We start from the raw sequence: 19,670 nt of genomic DNA, 5'->3' as shown, positions 1-19,670 counted from the left end.
CTTCAGATTAAACCTTGTTAAATGCATAAGGATATTTTCTTTCTCTGTTTTCACATTTTTTAATAGAAAAATGCAATACAATAAAGATAATTTGCACTGAAAGCACAGACAAAACAACTTTGATATATTCGAGGACCCAAATGTTCATGTCATAAACAGTAAATTCTTAGATATGAGAAAAGAAACAACAGCACTTCTCAAGATTTTCTTCACATGATATCTGACTCCACCCCCATCCAAAAAAGAGGTCCATACATTATGATGTCTGAAACTGTTAATTCGTGTCATTAAGATTTATAACTATGTAAGGAGATACAAAAGCACTTATTTTGCTTTTATATTTTGCCCCCCCCCCTTAAAAAAAGAGCTGGGAAATATATACACGTTCCAAGCAGAGAATATCACAGTGCAATTTGTCATGCATCATGATCGGCAAAACTCTGTTGATGAAATAAAAAATGGGTCGGTGAACATTTTCTGATAATCTTATATGAATGAGCCACATCGCAAACAAACTGCTTAATTATTTCACTGGAGTTAGAGTGGAAACTTTGACAAAATTAATATCAATGGGTAGAAATTTCATACCGTTGCAGTAGATAACCCTGTTGGTTCGTCTTCTACACCAGCAGTCTTGATTGAACTTGGCACAGTCTTGAAGAAAGTGAACGAGCAGCCATAATAGTGTTACGTATTCAGGTATGCAATGTCGCAATGTCATTTGAATCTCGTTTGTTATTTTATACAAGTTATGATATTATCTCTGTGTGTCTAGGAGTATTGAAAATGACAATTCGTTTGCCATTATTTCTAATGTTGCCTTAAACCGATTTTTTCCGAACCTCCTCATCATAATTATGTTTATCATGCTTTAAAATTAATTTCTTACCCGAAACAACACACGCACACATTAAATTATGTATACTTATAAACATATTGACGTATATACATGAAATTATAAAGAGAAAGGGAGACCATAATTGTGCTAGTGTAGCTCCTTCATTATATGCGATCACAGTGTGAGAAGAGGAAGAATGCATACAAGATATAAACGTGGCTATAGGTTTTAACGTCGTTTGTAACCTACAAAGCTTGGTCTTTTCTTCGCACCTTCATCAGGGGTGTGAAAAGAAATACGTTGAAAAGTAATACGACTCAGTGACCTGATTCACCGGTATATACAGAAAGTGACTATTATACACTCCGGCATTATTGTAATCTCTTAGCTTGGTTTGCATTTCTTCCTGCCATTTTTTCTCATTTGCCAAGCAACAACATCAGACAATAAAAAAAAAAAAACAACAACAACACAGTAATTTGACTAGTGTTTGTACTTACAAACAATGTTTTTGTACTTTCTCAGATTTTGTCCCCTCCTGAAGAAATCAGGTAGAGTACCTGCGTCCCTTGGAAGTCTATCGCCCAAATTGTAGTCCGCGACGGATGCGGTGATAAGTAGAGAAGCAATCACGAAGAATAAAGCCTTGGCCATGGTTGTATAATTATGTCTAGTCTTCGAGTGAGTATCTTAAATGAGATAGATAAGATAATCCCAAAGTCAAAAACAGACGTTACAAAAGCGCACATGACTAACGTTTATAAAACGTATCGGCCTTCAGTAACATAAGTATCTGAACTACATGGAAGTTATTCATCTGCTGTTCTATTTTAGCTGGAATAAAATGCCCAGTCAATCAAAAACTGGACAAAGAACAAAACGAAATGTCATATTTGGTGAGCAACACATTAGCCCTTTGCTTGCTCTCCTAGATGCATCATCTCACGTTTTCACGACTCTATGTTTATGACCTTTGTTCAAGTGCTGTGTACTCATAAACCGGTAATAATAATGATAGTAGTAGTAGTTGTAGTAGTAGTAGTAGTAGTAGTAGTAGTAGTAGTAGTAGTAGAAAAATAAAGAAAACATTAGAAATAATATAACTTAATATAAAAAAGAACATACAGTACGCCATAGTAATGATGTGAAAATTGACGGATATGACAAAGGGCTTCAAATACCACATAGTCTGACTAAGTTCACTATAAGTCTAGCATATCAAATATTGAATTGAATCCTCAAAATGATGTAATATTGAATAGATATAATTTGACTATGAATTTTGGTGGCATCTGACAACCCCGGTGGCGGCAGCTAGCCGATGTGCGTGCGAAACACTTATCCACCAGTTATTTATAATAATAACTAATATTTATATAGCGCTTTTTCTAAACAGACACTTGTAGGCGCTTTAGCAATCTCAACAAAAATACAAGAAATCAACAATATTCAACAAACAAAAGAAAACAGAGAAATTACAAGCAAAACAAATAAACAATGACTATTTCCCCTATTCTTGACGAGAAAACACATATAAAACATTGTACACACCAATTTCTGGTGAAGGCATATAAATTCTTAAAAAAGTGGTGATACACAAGATAAGGGCACACAACAAAATACCCCTTTTTATCAACATTATAAGACAGACATCATGAACTTTCATCACAACAACGCTTTACGTAAGACAGCTGAGGCATAATCGTAATTGTTTAAAGGGGATGGCTAGTAACTGATCAGTGGGAATCAGTGGGAATGCTGAGGGATGATTGTTCCAATCCTTGTGGGATTCATTTAAGAGTACATTATATATCTATTCTTGTGTGAAAATTATTTGCTTCAGAATGGTCTCATATTCAAGTAATGTGCAGTTTAATGCTTCCAGGTAAGCGTCCCTGGTCAGTGACGGGGCATTAATCTGCACATTACTTGAATACGAGACCGTTCTGAAGCAAATAATTTTCACACAACAGTAGATATATAATGTACTCTTAAATGAATCCCACAAGGATTGGAACAATCATTTCTCAGCATTCCCACTGATTCCCACTGATCGGTTACTAGCCTTCCCCTTTAATAAACTTACCGAGTCCGTTCAGTCAGCCGTTACTCTGATCAGGGTGTCAGGACGCGTCCATTTTATAGACAAAAATCTTTGCCCAATTAGCAATTGACCAACATCATTCGGGTCCAATCAACACATGGAGGAAACGAATCATAGAGTAACATGGAATTAATGAGACCATGCATCCCTTCATTTTTCATTTACTGGCGGAAAGTGAAGAGTGGTATATCCGCGAACTATCAGCTACCAAATCTCAATTCTGAGTAGTGACAAAGGATATGGGCATGATGGGCTGACATTTTTTTAACCATTTTAGGTGTTGAAACACAGGCTATCCGTATTTACGGATATTTCGTGTCGAGTGCTCTTTCGTGGAATGTAATGAGAATCAATCCTGATTATTCATTACAGTCTCTTGCCAATTGGCAAACAAAATAAGTGCACTACATTTATTCAGAAAGTCACTTTTGTGAAAATTGAGAAAATTGCCATACTGAAGGAAATAAGCTAATCTTCTGTCTCACGAAGCGAGGTAAGCACCAAGAAATGAATACGACGTTTAGGCCGCGAAGTCTGCTAGCCTTCGTCTGGCAAAGTATCTCGCTTCATGACACAGAAGATTTGCTTTATTTCCTTCGGTTACCAACACTATGATGAACATCTTCCGTACTAACCACCATAATATTGATTTGGCATATTGTCCATAAACACTAACTCTTTTTTCCTCTTATTTAGAACGCCGTGAAATGTTCTTTTTAGAACCCATATAACAGAGCGCTTATGAAGTTGGGAAATATCGATGAGTTTACTCAAGTTGCCATTGAGGTACAACAATTTTCTTTGTTCACCGAAAGTGAAAAAATATGCATTTTTCGTCAATTATGGGAGAGATTTTTGTTTGTTTGTTTAATTTTTTGTTTGTTTGTTTGTTTGTTCATTTTCCATCTGAGAAAGATGAATGAATGAAGCGGGATCTTTACGTGCATTAGTTGTGACTCTCTCACACACGGGACCTCCATTTTATTGTTAATGTCCTATCCGAGGGACATAAACGTCATTAGAAGGTATTACATGCAACAAACGCTTAGAAAGGGTTATCTTGTAGGCCTTCAAGGTATGCATGACATAGATACAGTGTATATTGATTTAATATCAATTAAAACAGATTAATGAATAGATTAATAAATAAATTAGAATAAATTAATTGAAATCATGTATCCAGTGAGGGGGGTTTTAATAGTCTGTATAAAGCGCATTACATTGAGACTCTTAACAAGTGTGAAATGCGGATATAGTATATATATATATATATATATATAATATAAATAATATAAATATACATATTGACGTGGGTGTCCACGTGTTGGCAAGATAATAAGATAAAAAACAATACTGGAACAAAATTCATAATGCATTCACTAAATGTTTATTTCTGCACACAAATTTTCGAGCGACTCGCTCTTTCTCAAGTGCTGATATCAACTTCCAAGCCGGTCCCTACCATATCGGAAATCAAAGTTCGGCCCATGGTACTATTTAGGAGGCATCAATATGTTCGGGATGACACGCCACTATAATTCACGAGAGCTAGCTAGGCATTATTGCCCGTCGAACATGTGTCCAATTCGGTTCCATCCACATGATCGTTGCCAACCCCGATCTTCCCTTTTCAAAGTTTGCGGAACGAACTATACTAACGATGCTACATCTTCAAATCCTCTTCTACTCTGAAGAATTCTCCTTCGCCATAATTAAAGTGCCCCGCGGAGTTCTCTCCCGAACTTCGGCAAGAGTCTCTGCAAACAGTTCTTGCAAAAGTGCTCGCAGAAGTCCCCTCTCCCTAACAATGAACTCCCTTTTAAACTAGTTCTTAAATTCCTCCTACAATGCTATTATCCAATCATTACAATTAATTTCTCCCACCTGAATTAATGACAACCCCCTTTCGACCAATCCGCTTACCTGTCCCCAACTTGACCCTCTCCTCTCACCTGTGTAACCTACCTGCGTCTCGAACCCAACCTGACACTCTCCCTTCCTCCTATTATTTATAAAACAAAACCTGGCTTCGCTACGAGCCCTTTAACTTTCTCCTCCAGAAGGATTCCCGATTTAACTTGCACTACCACAATATTCTTGTTAAACACCTCAACTCCTTGTCAAACATGCACTCCTAACATCCTTCCGGCTTTATCTATTTCTTTATTCCCTTAAAAATCACCTGCTGTCTATCAAATGTCCTTCTTCTTTATTCCCTTTGTCTGATTTCCTACAATGTCCTCCAATGCCCTGAGCCCGCTGCATGAACCTTATTTCTTCCCTTTTATTCCCTTTATTCATTCACCCTATGCTTTGCCTTAACTACTTCCTGACCCTCTAAATTCTTATTATTCCCTTTATAATGCCCATCCTGTTCGGAACCCCCTTTTTTCATCTCGTTACATATCGTCGCTGGGGCGACAAGACCTTGTATCTACAAAATGTCAAATGTTCAGGAGAGCCAAAAAACATGGCGGCCAAAGCACTGTGGCGAATGGGATAGCCTTTCCTTTGACATGCTATGGTGGCTTCATTTTTGGAGCAAGACAGTTGGAATTTGGACAGGACATCACTTAACTTATTATTTGACCATTAATCTAAAAAAGTAATATATATATAATATATTTGTTATATAGTATAATATATATATATATACATATATATGCATATGATATAACACTAGCAAGCTATCAAAATTCAAAATAGAAAAATAGAACGCTTGTGAGGATAGCGACTAGCATTATCATCAAACAGAGCGATAAGATGACTGGGGGACGGGTGACGATCGTGGTTGCGATGCATGTGTGATGGTATACATATATAGATCAGAGGTGAAAGAAATATACAAGAATTACCATCATATGAACTTCATAAAGAAAAAAAATCACAAAAGAAAGCCAAATAGGAGAGAGATAGAGAAATAGAGATGACACAAAACTAGGGAAGGGGGGGGGGGGTGGGGGAGAGGTTTAGAGAAAGAGAGTAAGAAACAGATGTACCAGCTGAACGAAAAAAAAAAAACTGAGTGAAAACCTTTGGCGTCTTTTTTCGACCTTCGCTGAGAGCCAATGATCCAGGACCAAGACATCACAATTATGATTACGAGCATATCATGCCAAGATTATTGTGTATCTCTCTATCGAGGTACATAAGGAAGCAAAGATGAAATTGCGAGAGTCCAAACGAAATATGAACTAATGAGTAGATTATTTCCTGACGTGATGGCGGTAGAGATTGATAACCTTCAGGAAGATGAACCTACCAGCTGCTGCTGAAATGTCTTCGTACAAAGAAATGGCGGAATGAAAAGTATAAATTGAGGTTCTTTTCTTCATCCGTCAACGTTATCCAGTCGACGCAGCTGAAACCATCCCCAGAGACGCAATTTTCACAAAGGCTGGCTGATTTTGCTGGGTATAAGATTTGATTGGTATCCCCTCTCAATTGATTATTTCTTGACCATTTACTATAGTTACTACATCATCACTGTTATTGTGTTCAGCTAGCGTTAGGACTGGAGTATATGTTCAAGATTTCTGATTTAATTCTTTTTCATTTCATCTCCTAGATGCCGATGACATGGGTGTGGAAATGGTCAAAGATTTTGGTTTATTATAGAACAGTCTTCGAAGTCTTTGAATTTCCGTACATCTTGAGAACTTACAGTTCAAAGGGGATATCTCATCTAATAATATCCAAATTATCTTAGTAAAAATTGCAATTACATAGACCTTTCTTAAACTTGCTCTACCAGATCTGCAAACACCACCATGGCCAAGTTTCTCTTTGTCGTGCTCGTTGCCGCACTCGTCGTTGCTGCGCTGGCCGAGATGGAGTTCGAAGACGAGGAGACCGACCTCGAGTTCCTCAAGAGAGACCCGGAGATGCAGGAATACTTCATGGCAGAAAAGAGGGGGAGGTCCATGAAGAAGTACAAGTGTGAGTAAAGTCAATCATTTCCTAATCACTTAAGTACGAATTGAGTTTTGAATGGAGGATGACCAGTAACCACAACACCTCAAATAGGTGTGGAGTGAGTAAGAATTGTTCTCGATGATATCTAGATATTGAAAAATTATTGTGCTTTCATTATAATGTTACGAACATAATATACTGAGGAGCTCTGTAGCTGTTCAGTGCTTTAATGTATTCCATTCCAAGCAAATCAACTCTTTGTGAAAAAAACCCCAAACACATTGGGTAGCATGCAGTGCTTATCCACTCATGAATACTGATTTAAAGAATATTCTTGAACATGTATTTTAATCCATTTCTAATTTATATGGGGTGGGGGGGGGGGGGGTCCCTTACTGAATAACAAATTTGGGCCAGTATATAGTGTCTTGACAAAGAGAATTGACTCAGAAGTATAGGAAGTCCAAAGAACGATCTAAAACTCTGTGCCAAGGTCATGACTTCTCCGAGATTTTGTTAATTCCGCATCCAACACAATGCCACAATGAACAATTTCGAAATACCGAAATATCTATTTTACAAAATAAAAAGCTCTTCCTGCTACAAAACATCACGTAGTAAAAGAAAATGAGGTTCTATGAAAACAATACACTGAGAGTTCAACCACTTTTACAGTGAGCTGAAAACAAGATTTATAACTTACATAAGTGCTAAATGCTAAAATTTCGTGACAGCTGCTCAAACATTTGTCCGCATAACCCTCACAAATTTATCCTATCACGAAACACCACACATTGAAAACACTTGTCCGCATAACCCCCCCCCCCCCAAAAAAAAAAAAAAAAAACCAACAAAAACAAAACAAAAACTTATCCTGTCACGAAACACCACACATTGAAAATAAATGTGTTTCTATTTGTTTGTTTTGGTGTTTTTTATGCTTTCCCGGAAAGTGGTGCAATATCAAAGTGAGCTGAAAAAAAAAGACTAATTGAAAGTGAAATGCACAATTCAGTAAAGGCTGTCTAAACATTTGTCTGCCAAAATGCTTCGAAACACCACAGGAAGTGGGGTTCTATGGAAATAAAAAAGTCGATGGTTTCACCACATGTTTTTCCTGCTCTCCCTGTAAAAAAAAAGGAATGTAACGGTGGGCTGAAAAAAAAAAACAAACAAACAAGATTTGACTGAGTGAAGATCCAATGCACAATTCTGTGTCGGGTATCTTTTGTCAGCCCAAATCAAAAGCTCTTCTACCTGTTTCAAAATATTATGTAGTAAATGAAAATGAGGTTCTATGAAAATTATAAACTGATAGCTCTGCAGGTGGTGTTTTCTTCTCTGCTGGAAAATTGAGTTGTGCTACCGTGAGCTGAAAATAAGTTTTGGCTCTTCATGGAAATTCTTGAGACGTGTTTATCAGTTTCTCACTTTTCGTATTCAAATCATTCAGGTGTTTTACTTGACAATTTTTACTAACAACCTGCTAATTCCAAATCCTTAATGGTTTTTCGGATATACACCTTTACATATATCACATTTTAATTAATGTTGATTGCTTATTCCAAAAGTTCTTCATAATACTAAAATGAAATACATTTTATTTATCGAAACGGATGTTGCATTCATCAAGCAGATTCGTCATTCTGTAGGTTCTTTCTTCTGTAAGTTCTACATTTTTCCGAAAATGGAACAGTTTGCCCATTTGAAGATGAAATAAGGTTTGCAAATCTGAAAGGGAAAGAGGACTAAGCAACCATAAATTGAAGTAAGACTTGTAAAATAGGGTCCGTTAATTCTAATCCGTGTACAAAGACTGTAAACCAGTATATTATCTTGATTTTTACGGATCTACTAGACAACGTTTCTCTAGGATTGGCAAATGCCGGTACATTATTTTGTTTATGCACATTAGATGGTCAAGATCAATTGATTTCCCATGGGAAGCGGGTTTTGGGGTTTCACTTTACTGAAATTAGATTATAGAGTTCACTTCTCAACTTTTACACAAAAATATCAAACAGAACTTTACAAGCCCCTTTCCACTAATCCACGGACTAGACTATAACTGGACAACTATCTTGAGGGCTTATATCATTTCTTTCAACTAGTCTGACCAAACGGTATATTCGTGAATTGATCAAGCTTTGCAATCATTGATAAAAACAACAACAACAAAATGATCAAATTCGGCATATTAAATAGCCATTGCGCCGTACTTCTTTCTGTCACTGCCATATTCAGACTGCAGACAGTACAACATGGATTGCTGGTGCAGTAGAAGGAAAGGAAACATTGTCTTCTGTAACGGTAAGTTGAGTTCTACCGTGTGCTCTGTCACATTTTCCGTTTTGTATTGTGTCTACTGTGCATGTGAAGCTACTGACAAACGGAACTGGTGTAACCATACACCGCTTGCCATTACAAACGTGACTAATGACAAAATGGCGTATTTTTGAAGGAATCCACTTTCGTTATTGCCCAAGGACCTACATGGTATTGACGTTTAAAAGAGAGCGGTCTTGAATAGACCGATACAAACAATACTACTGACAGAGTCAGTTTACCGCGACCAATGGTCAGCTAACAATCTTCTTGTATTCGACGTCTCGATCTGTATGGTTTTTGTGGACTGGTTACATTACATCTTGTATGATTTGTTACAAATCCCCACATGTTAACTTTATCTACTTCTCTTTTTTTCTTCATTGGGAGATGATTTGACGTATTTTAGAATTGTAAGCTGTTTAACTAACTCAGCGTGAGGGTGCTTCTTGTGTATAGGTCCAGTTACCACTTGCTCACGTTGTCGAGGGACCCGTTTCATAAAGATTGATCTCACAATAGATGCAATTCAAAAAGGTTGCGCTCGATCTGCTATTTATCCTGTTCTTTAAATCAAGCGTAAGTATCTTTAAGGAAACAGACTTAAGATAGATATTGATCTTACACTGAGTGTCTATTCACTGAGCTATACTCGATATATCGAGTGTAAGATCAATCGTAACTCTCTATGAAACAGGCCCCAGATTGCGTCATTTCACGTGACGTTGTCGTATCAGAATTGTAGTTTCTGCACTGAACATGTTCATGATATTACAGTGAGCACTACTGCTAGAAATATTTCCGACTGGTTTGATACTGTTGCGCTGAACATTGAGGGATACGGGTAACGTATCCACGTTCCTGTGGTTCTGCCACGAGATATTGGATCTGTTTTGTGATTGTTTTGTGCTTGTGTTTAGATTGATATCGTAGTAATTGTACGTCTAATAGATGTGCTAACATGTTGAGCTTTTACGCATTGGCTCCACGAAGAAATGAAGAAACAAACTGGCAATGCATTTGTGGCCAATAAAGCATGAGTTTATTTGACTGAAATTTGTGGCGTCCTACGCCTTTGTCAAGACTCCTGAAAAATTGAAAAAGGCGTAGGACGCCAAAAATTTGAGTAGAATAAACTCATGCTTTATTGGCCTAAAATGCATTATAGTTCGTTTCTCCATTAAAGAGATGGTACAGTATAAGAGGAGATGAGAATTGGACTTTTAACTTTTTTGCGAGATACCAAGAACACACTTATGAAGTAGTACAGACGTACAGAGCATACCATTTTGAGAGGAATTCAAATTTTATTTGATGAAAATCTGATTTGAAATGGCTGAAACATCCAAAAACAAAGTAAAACGATGGGTGCCACATTTTATCAGGATCGCTCTGTTTTGGATATCTCAGTCATTTCAAAACCAATTTTCATCATATAAACGTTGAATTCCTCATAGAATTAAACGCTCTTTCATATTTCATAGAGGTTTCTCATTATCTCAGCCCCCCCCCCCCCCCCCAAAAAAAAAAGAAGAAAATGTTAGAAAAATGAAGGTAGGTCCCAACCAAAACTATACGATCCCTTTAAAAGATGTACTGATATTCTTGAATAATGATCTTTAAGGGTACATTGTATTTACTTTGTTTTCTCCTTTCTCTCTATAGGAGCTGGAGACGGATCACAAATGTAGAAGCCCGACAAGACGGCAACTCCCGTGGGGCACACTAGACCCAGGGATAGGAAGAATTCTTCTCGCCCGAGATGATCAGTCGACTTTGTTTCCATGGCAGCTAGAGAATAGAGAAATGATTTCAATCTTTATTCAATCGTGTAATGCAATGGGATGTAAATAAAAGGAGATCACTTGTCAAAGAAACTGTGACTGATCTGAGTTTCCTTGAAGCATTCTATTCTATCGATGCCGACTCTGAGATATAGTAATATACTTTTGTTGGTCTACATGTGACGCAATATAGTAATATACTTTTGTTGGTCTACATGTTGGTCTACGAGATGTGACGTAAAGTTTCCAGGACTCTGATGTTGTGTTTGGTGTAATTACTCTGCTTCCGTCTTTCAGTGCATTGACACCTTCAATGATAAACCCCAAAATCATTGCTCCATGACGTCATGTTTCATGCTGGTACAAAATAATATATTATATTATATTATGTCATATTACATTATATTATATTATATTACATTATATTATATTATATTATATTATATTATAGTTATACAAGTTGAAAAAATTAGACTTAAGGCGGACGTTGCCTCAAGTCTAATTTCTTTTATTATTGCTACCCATCGCGTACATTTGGGAAAGGAACAATCTCTCGCACTATATATACATATACATATATATGTATATGTGTGTGTGTGCGTGTGTGTGTGTGTGTGTACGTGCATGCGTATGTGTGTTTTTGAGTCTTTGTACACTTTAGATCTGACGAAGGGAGAAGCCAGGAAACTAATAAAGGGGTATAAATGCAACACTACGGCCACCGGTGTACGTTTTGGTTGTCACTGCATAAATTCAATGCATCTTCCCGCCACGTTAATGAGTTTAAAGTTCCTTGCTGTAGCTATACATTATACACTTAATGTACACCACGCAATGAAGAGGGAGCATGAGACAAGGCAGGTTATTGACCCTGTGCTCAATCCTGTATACCCGATATCTCAGAATGAGATACGTTAAATCAATATTATTTACATGTTATGCTTCTTGCAGTGTGTTTTGGTGCTGGTAGGCAGCTGTGTTTATGTGTGAAAAGAGTTTTCCGTGTCATTCTGTTCATCAATCTTCCATTCATCGTCCATCATCCATCTTCGCTAATTCATCACAGCAGTCTATGGAAGCATTACCTAGTGCGTGTCTGTTAGTTTGACTGCTGTACAGTACAACAACAACAACAACAACAACAACAACAACAATCGGATTTTCGGATTTAATTTTTAATACGATTAAACATTCTGAATGCTATTTCAGGGCCTTAGAATACAACATCTTAGCTATATTTCACAGAAAACCCTATTCAATTTTGTTAAGTGGTCACAGAGAAATGTGGTTCGTTGTAAAGCATGTCATGGATCTGTTTCTTCCAAGCTTAGCACTTATAGGTGCTCTTGCTCTTTGAACTGCATATTTATGTGTGAACACAATGGACATTGGGATTGGACAAAGGGATTCCTGACATGCTGTACAAAGATCCTCATTTCTCTTTGACCACTGAAGCAAATCGGATGGGGTTTTCTGTAAGATGTGGGTAATACGTTATGGTTTCATACCCTGAAAATATGTTTGGATTGACTCATAATTTTATAAGTTATCATTGCCGAGGGTCGCGTTGTATGTTTTTTTTTTTTTTTTTTTGGGGGGGGGGGGGACATAATATGGTACAGTGGACTCCTGTCATAACGAAGTCCTCGAGAATTCTCTTCGTTATGCCGAAATTTCGTGATAACCAAGCATACAAAAAGATTAAAACAGAGAATGGGTAATTTTGCGACAAGACTTTTTAGTTTGTTGTAACCGGAATTTCGTTATTACTGTCTGCGTTATAACGGGAGTGCACTGTATCTCCAGTTTCTTTTCGAATCCGCATAACCATGATAACATTTATTACTCATGGAGACACCAGTCATGAAAAAAAAAATCGAATAAAATACCTATGATAGGTACAACGAGAATGCTACATTATATCACTCCAACTAATACTGCAAAGGCAGTTACAAAGTTATCATGAAAAAGAATGAAAATATATATACACAGAGTAGACGAATTAACAAACATCCAACCCGTATTGATTCTTAACATTCGACACTTTTCTGTCATTTTTTCCTATGCCGTTCAATTTTCTCCTATTCGCTACCTCACTTCCTTCTCTCTTCTCCTTCCCTCTTGTTTATCCCTCACTTTCTCTTCTCTCCCTCTCTCAAACTCCTCCTTTAGATCTTCCGCTCTTCCTTTTCGCTCTCTTCTTTATTTCTCATCTTCCTTCCTCAAATTCTTTCTTTTCCCTCGTCAGCATCTCTTTCCTCCTTCTCACCTTACTTTGATGATTTCAATAAACTCTGAAATGTCTGAAATGTATCAGAAATTTATTGAATATTATTGCCGTGATATTCACAATTTCAAGTTGTGCCTTTGATGAGATATTTTCATATTTTTATAATAAAAGTGTAATCTGCATGGTAACCATGTCTTAAAGCATTACAACTAAATGGCCCTATATATGTGAATGAAATATCCCTAGTACTAACTAGGTCTAGGATGTAGGCTAAGCCTTTATGTACTTGTAGGTATAGGTCTTACAACTAGCTGTACGATTATGATAGGTTAGATATGAACAATGTCTTGACATACACATGTTCTGGTAAACACCCATACATCAAATAATTCAACACTAAATTTTGATTAACCAAAATTCAACTTACTAAACAGTTGGACAAACGGAAGTTGGGCAATATCTAACTGGGTACAATTGGTTGGGCAAATGATTACCCAACACAAAATATAACCAACTGTTGGAAAATTGCAAAGTTGGGTAAAGTCTGATTGGTCAACAGCTGTTGGCCAATTTAATTTGCCCAACCACATAGCAAACTCATTACCCAACATAAGTTGGGCAGATTTTAACCAATAGTTTTGTGGACAGTATGTTGCCCAGTGTTGGCTAAAAGTTGGGCATTTTTTTGCCCAAATATTTTAAGAGTGTACATCCGTGTATCTGTCGAAACGATTGACAGCGCATAACATGAAATTGACAGCAAGGCCTAAAAAGGAATAACTCTTTAAAAGTTGCTCAAAAAAGATTCTGTATTTATCGGCCTACAACTTTACAGCAGCTTTATATGATGAGAGGAAATTGTGAGTGTATGAATGTGTATTAATATCTAAAATAGTTTGAAAACAGTCTACGCAATAAACCATAAGGATTGCAAGATTGCACATGAACAGATGAAGGTCAATCGATTAGCAGTAAGTTATAGCAATTACAGCTCCGTTTTAATTTCAGTTTACTTAGTATATATTGAAGACTTATTTTTTTGGGAGTGGATGTTGGTCCCAGTGATGCCGAGAACAGGATTATTAAGGAAGGTTTGTATCGATCTTATCACATAAAGTATGATAGGACAATACATTGTATGGTTGCTTATAATGTTTCCTCCGCAATACATAAAAAAAAAATATATATATATATATATGTAGTGATGGAGTCATATACCTTTCCTACATGCGCAGCATTAAATATTCGACAGAGAAACGACTATACACTTGTATTGCAGATATTTTATGGGGCAGAGCAGCAACCGTTTTGTTCTTGTGTTTTCAATCCAGATTACTCTACGAATTCTGCTGTCTAGGCAATACTACATCCTTGATCTGTCAGCTCCAACTCCCTCAGCTCCTTCGCTAGATTTGGGCAGTTAGTTGTAAGCATTTCTATACATGTAATTCTATCCGAAAAGATTTAAAGACAGTTATATCACAAGCCTGGGAGCAGTTGAATATCTTATTATGTCCAAAGTTCATTTGAGTCATATCTGATTAAGTGTATCTAAGTTAGAGACTAAACAACCGGCTAGCACTCATTCAAGAGAGCTGAACGCTTTCATTATCTCGTTTGCCAATATTATTCCCAATGGTCTCCACACGTACAGTATCTCATCCATGCTCCAGCGCGCACACGTAACAAAGATATTCTTTTACGCTTACAGTGAAAGGAAGTGACTGGACAAGGTGATACTTAAGGTTTTCTTAATTTTCATAAGGTGAATGTCCGCTTGAAAGATGATATCCCAGGCAATATCAAATTCACATTTTGCTATTTAGGTGAATTATGCCCTTGAAAGGAAAGAACTGCCTTCGAATCCTTAATCTATAAATACAGTAAACTTTCTCCTCTATCACCATAAGCCAGCTCGTCAGGAAAAACAGCAAATTCTCATTTGGTAAGTCTCTCTATACACACGGTGTGATTTAAGCCAACTGATCCGTCAAAGTGGATTCTCTGGTTAAGGTTTGAGAAGCAGCTTCCCGGAAAGATGGGAATCGAGCTTTGATAGTTGCTTGTTGCATGATGAGCTCACTTTATGCCGGTATGTCATTGAACACTCTTTCGTCGTATCTCTTTCAATTTTATGCTTTTCGTAATGTGCGTGCTCCCAACAGGTTATATTCACATCAAGTAACTTATCAAACTAGTTTAGATTGTTTCAGTACAATATATGACTTTGATGCTCTACAGCAAGCAAAAGTATGATTACAATGTGTAGAGTATTTTTATGTATATAATGTATAATTTGTATTTTGAAAAAGGGAATAATAAGTCTTCGGACTTTTCACTCGTCTGAATTTTTCTGATGGCAATAAATCAGATCATTTTCAATTTTCAATTTCAATTTCAATGCGATATCGATCGATGTGATATTGGGCATATATTGATACTTTTTTTTTCTGCGCATCTTTTTCCTCTTCAAGAAAACAACCATCGGCAAAATGGCCAAGGCTTTCATCTTCGCGCTCGCCGTCATGCTCGTAGTCGCAGTCGTGGCTGATTTCGACGACGATGTCACCGACGACGAGATTGATTTTCTAAAGAGGGATCCTGCCATGCAGGATTTCTTCTCAGCAGAGAAAAGGGCAGAAAAATGAAGAAATACAAATGTAAGTATTTCAAAAGTAGTATAAAATCAACGTAATCATGTGCTCGAAATGACCCCATGCAAAGACTAAAACCGATTTGATATTTATGATTGATTGTCAGTTGCAAAATGCGGAACGAATAAATGTATGTAAACACATTTAATTTTTTTAGTTACACGAAATGTAATTCTTGAGTAAGAAACGTCTAATACTGCTTCCATACTGGTTGGTTGGCTATACCACTTGAAGTTTGACAGCTATTTATATTTGAAAAACTTCAGACTGGTGTTGAATTTTAAGAGTACATTTATCGTTAGCTTCTTGTCCTAAAATGTGATAGTTATTTCCTTGCTAATTAAACACGGTGACAAACTTAATGATACAGACGATTATTCTTTATAATGGTGGCGAGAAGATTTTTCTGTTTTTATCACTCTTTTTCATCAGTATTGTTGTATTCGCTCTGAAAATTTCTTTTCTCCTTTTCAATTCAAATCGCCAATAAAGCTTATGCCTCCGTATATTCTTTTCAAAATGTCCAGACTGTTCCCAGTATAACCAGGACTGTTGGTGTAGCAGGAGGTCTGGAAAAATCGTCTTCTGCTATGGTGAGTTGTCACATCTGAATTTATTCAAATTAGAGCCGTCAGATCATGTCAGCTGATTTAGGCCTACTTGTCACCTACTAATTGTGGCCTGGATTTGTTCTCAACATGCTTAACCCTATAAAGCCCAAGCTATTTTGACCCCTTCCAGGCCCAAGGGGGGGGGGGGGGCACATTGTGCCCCCCCTATATAACTTCTTTATTATATGATGTATGACCGTCATATTTGGCACATGGGTAGAACAACTCATACTCTACATGACCCGACATTTGAAATTTCTCAAGGTCATCAACTGAGGGCGCTATTTACCGAAATATAAAGAAATACATAGGAAATATGCTAAAATCACGTTTTTTCTTTGTATTTCTTTATCCCAGTATATATGTTTCTATTTTCTATCAATCATTTCATGTTTACCATAAAGGAAAAGCAAGTCAACCTTCACAATGTGTAATGGTTGAAATTTCTCAAGGTCAACATGTGGGGGCGCTATTCGTTACAATATAAAGAAATATATGAAACCTATGATGTATTGCTTGGAATGGGTACATATATTGGTATCACATTTCATATTTCCAAAATATTGAAATTTTGAGTTTGCAGATTGATAATATGATAAACAAATGATATTACAGGCAAAGCTTGTGTGAAAATAACCCAAAATAAAAGGGTAGTCTTCGAAAAATGCTGTATTTTCGATTATTTCTATTATATCTATTGTTTGATGTCTATGTCGTGTAAAAATAACGGAAATAATAAGAAGAGCATTTCAGGGTAATTCACAACCATTATTACTTCACATTTGGTTCTTCAGCAAATTACAGCCAAGAAAACCCCCACATCATCCATTATTATACTGTTAACTGAAATTGGAACAGAAAATCATGCAAAATCTGATGAACATGGTTGTCAGTTTACGGTTGCCATGGCGACCAGCAATATCAGACATGGCTATATTATATATCAAAATGTTTGCAATAAGATTCTAGAAAAAGTCACCAAATTTGGTTGAAATCAAGTAAAGGGTGTGGGAGTGGCAACCGAAAATATATGGGCTTTATAGGGTTAAGGGATAAAATGTGTAAAATCTTACATTTTTGCTTAATTTATAAAGAAAGTATTTCAGTATGCTCCTGAATTTACCAACATTATAACAGACATGTGTGAAGATATTTCAACGTGAGCTCAACGATGGCTTAGTATCTATATGAGAGATCGATTGGATATTCAGATGTGTTCTTATGACACGAGTTCCTTTAATTTCTGCTTTTGATTTGTTGGTCTTTGATGCATTAAATTGAACATCATGAACCAAATCATTCTTAAATTGCTTGGAAAACGGCAGAAACGCCAGTGCGTTGTAAGTCGTATCAATACAATTACATAATACTGCCTGCATGTTTGTTTGGGCTGCACCAGTATTGCATCGTAAAAAGGAAATCTGATGCAGAAATAAGATATATAACGACAATGAAGATCATATGAAATAGTGTAGAACTTTGTAAAATATGGATGAACTGCTAGTGTATTGTGGCTAACTGTAGGATACGGTAAACACTGCACGTCATTTTACCGATAAGTGCAGTCCAAGATTTTGTTTGTATCCCATGAACTGGGTAACAATCTATAAAAACTCATTCAGAGCCAGATGTTGAAATTAAACGACTAGATCATTATCATTATTAGTATCATTGTCAAAATTAGTGCTATTCATATTTTTCTTCGCTCATTCTTTCAAAAAAAAAAACCCATTAATTCCACAGGTAAAAGTTCTGTGAGCTTTGATTCGATTCCAATGGTATAGTGATGACGTGAAGTTTAATGTTATTGTTTTTTATTTTGTTTTGGCCAATAAGTACGTCACTGATATTTAGTAGTTTGTTTTAACTGTGTGAGCTGTTTGTATGTATTTTGAAAAGGCTCTGTTAAGATAATTGTCATTATTATTTCCTCTTGAAAGACTCGGATCTTTGATTCGCTACAGATGAAAGTGTTTCACAAATCGGTTTGGCACCTATTTCCTTTTCTGACAGTAACTTATGCCTTATAATAAACACCCAGGACAATAATTTGTTGGTTATACATCACAAATCATAAAAGAAAGCAATTCTGATTGACAACCAACAGGGTATAGAGCATAATCTGGATAAGACTCAACAAGGTAGCTAGGTCCCATCATATTTTTCGTCTTTTAAAATACTGCTGTAAACAGACATTTATGTTTAGTGACATTTTCATAAGAAATATGAAACAAAAGGAAAACGAAAAATTGAGGTTGAAACTACATTGATTATTACAAATTCAGCTTTGAAAATTGGAATATTTGCCGTTGCAAAAATTGTATAATAGCTTTCAATTTCTTCCATCTAGAATTAAGCAGCCAAGTGGTTTGTGATGAATTATCATTTATATTCAAAAAAATTGACTCTATCAATTTTCTTAACCTTTGTTCAGGTGCTGGAACCGGTGATGGCGTTTAAGATTAGTCACGTGACAACACCTCGACGGACCAATTAGACCACACGGCTCTCTCATTGACATACTGCGACTATCATCGATTTTTCTCTGTAGTTTTTGTACTGTATGTTCGTAATGTTTTCTTTCCTTGTGGACATTTTCGATCCACTTTAGATGAATAAAAATTTCTACCCCTGATAAAACCAGTACAATGTGCTGTCAGTATCATTTGTTCATAAAGTATTATGGGAAAATATGTTGGTTTGTTGTACGTTTAAATTTATATTGTATTAATCTTTCTCGTTTACCTTTTTACGAGCTCGACAACAACATCATTTCTATCATACAGTTGTTTTTAAGCTCTCAGTTGTGTGTGTGTGTGTGTGTGTGTGTGTATGTGTTATTTGACAGTGGATTGATGAAGTATAAATGAAGATAGATCAGAATGCTTGACGATTCATAGTGACATATTCAGACTCTCTCTCCCTCCTTTTCTTCCTGTATAATAATTATGTATGTATGTATGTATGTATGTATGTATGTAAGTGTGTACAATTGTATTACATACGTTACATACAAGTTTGTATGAATGTAATTGCATTTAAGTACCGGTAATTGTATTTTAGTTGTGTATGTTATCAGTGAAATATAAATGTCTGTCTTCATGAATAAGCAGACAATAGATACTCATAACATATCATATAGGAGCGACAAAGACGCCATGAAGTGAGTTCGTTGATTCTTGTAAGAGTGGTGACTCGCGATATTGTTT

General features: G+C 36.4%; 1 protein-coding gene and 1 long non-coding RNA gene across 2 annotated transcripts; both read left to right on the top strand.

Annotated features, from left to right (window-relative positions):
• Positions 1 to 6,298: 6,298 nt before the first annotated feature.
• On the top strand, positions 6,299 to 10,986 carry LOC140236925 (uncharacterized). The gene is made up of 4 exons (XM_072316863.1): positions 6,299 to 6,356; positions 6,697 to 6,881; positions 9,102 to 9,167; positions 10,848 to 10,986. Exons 2-4 carry the CDS (start codon positions 6,713 to 6,715, stop codon positions 10,871 to 10,873), a joined length of 261 nt encoding a protein of 86 aa, XP_072172964.1. The 5' UTR covers positions 6,299 to 6,356; positions 6,697 to 6,712; the 3' UTR covers positions 10,874 to 10,986.
• Positions 10,987 to 15,072: 4,086 nt separating this feature from the next.
• On the top strand, positions 15,073 to 19,019 carry LOC140236927 (uncharacterized). Its single transcript, XR_011901810.1, has 4 exons — positions 15,073 to 15,141; positions 15,671 to 15,856; positions 16,378 to 16,443; positions 18,896 to 19,019. It is a non-coding gene; the product is annotated as an uncharacterized lncRNA (long non-coding RNA).
• Positions 19,020 to 19,670: the final 651 nt, after the last annotated feature.

Source organism: Diadema setosum, chromosome 13 (assembly GCF_964275005.1).
Source record: "Diadema setosum chromosome 13, eeDiaSeto1, whole genome shotgun sequence".
In the NCBI taxonomy this organism is placed as follows: Eukaryota; Metazoa; Echinodermata; class Echinoidea; order Diadematoida; family Diadematidae; genus Diadema; species Diadema setosum.
Note: the sequence above shows the minus strand (reverse complement) of the source record. Positions and strands in the feature narration are given on the sequence as shown.

Coding starts and splice junctions, on each gene's coding strand:
- LOC140236925 (XM_072316863.1), top strand. CDS start 6,713: ATGGCCAAGTTTCTCTTTGTCGTGCTCGTTGCCGCACTCGTCGTTGCT. Junction 6,882..9,101: donor GTCCATGAAGAAGTACAAGT/GTGAGTAAAGTC, acceptor TGCCATATTCAG/ACTGCAGACAGTACAACATG. Junction 9,168..10,847: donor AAACATTGTCTTCTGTAACG/GTAAGTTGAGTT, acceptor TTCTCTCTATAG/GAGCTGGAGACGGATCACAA.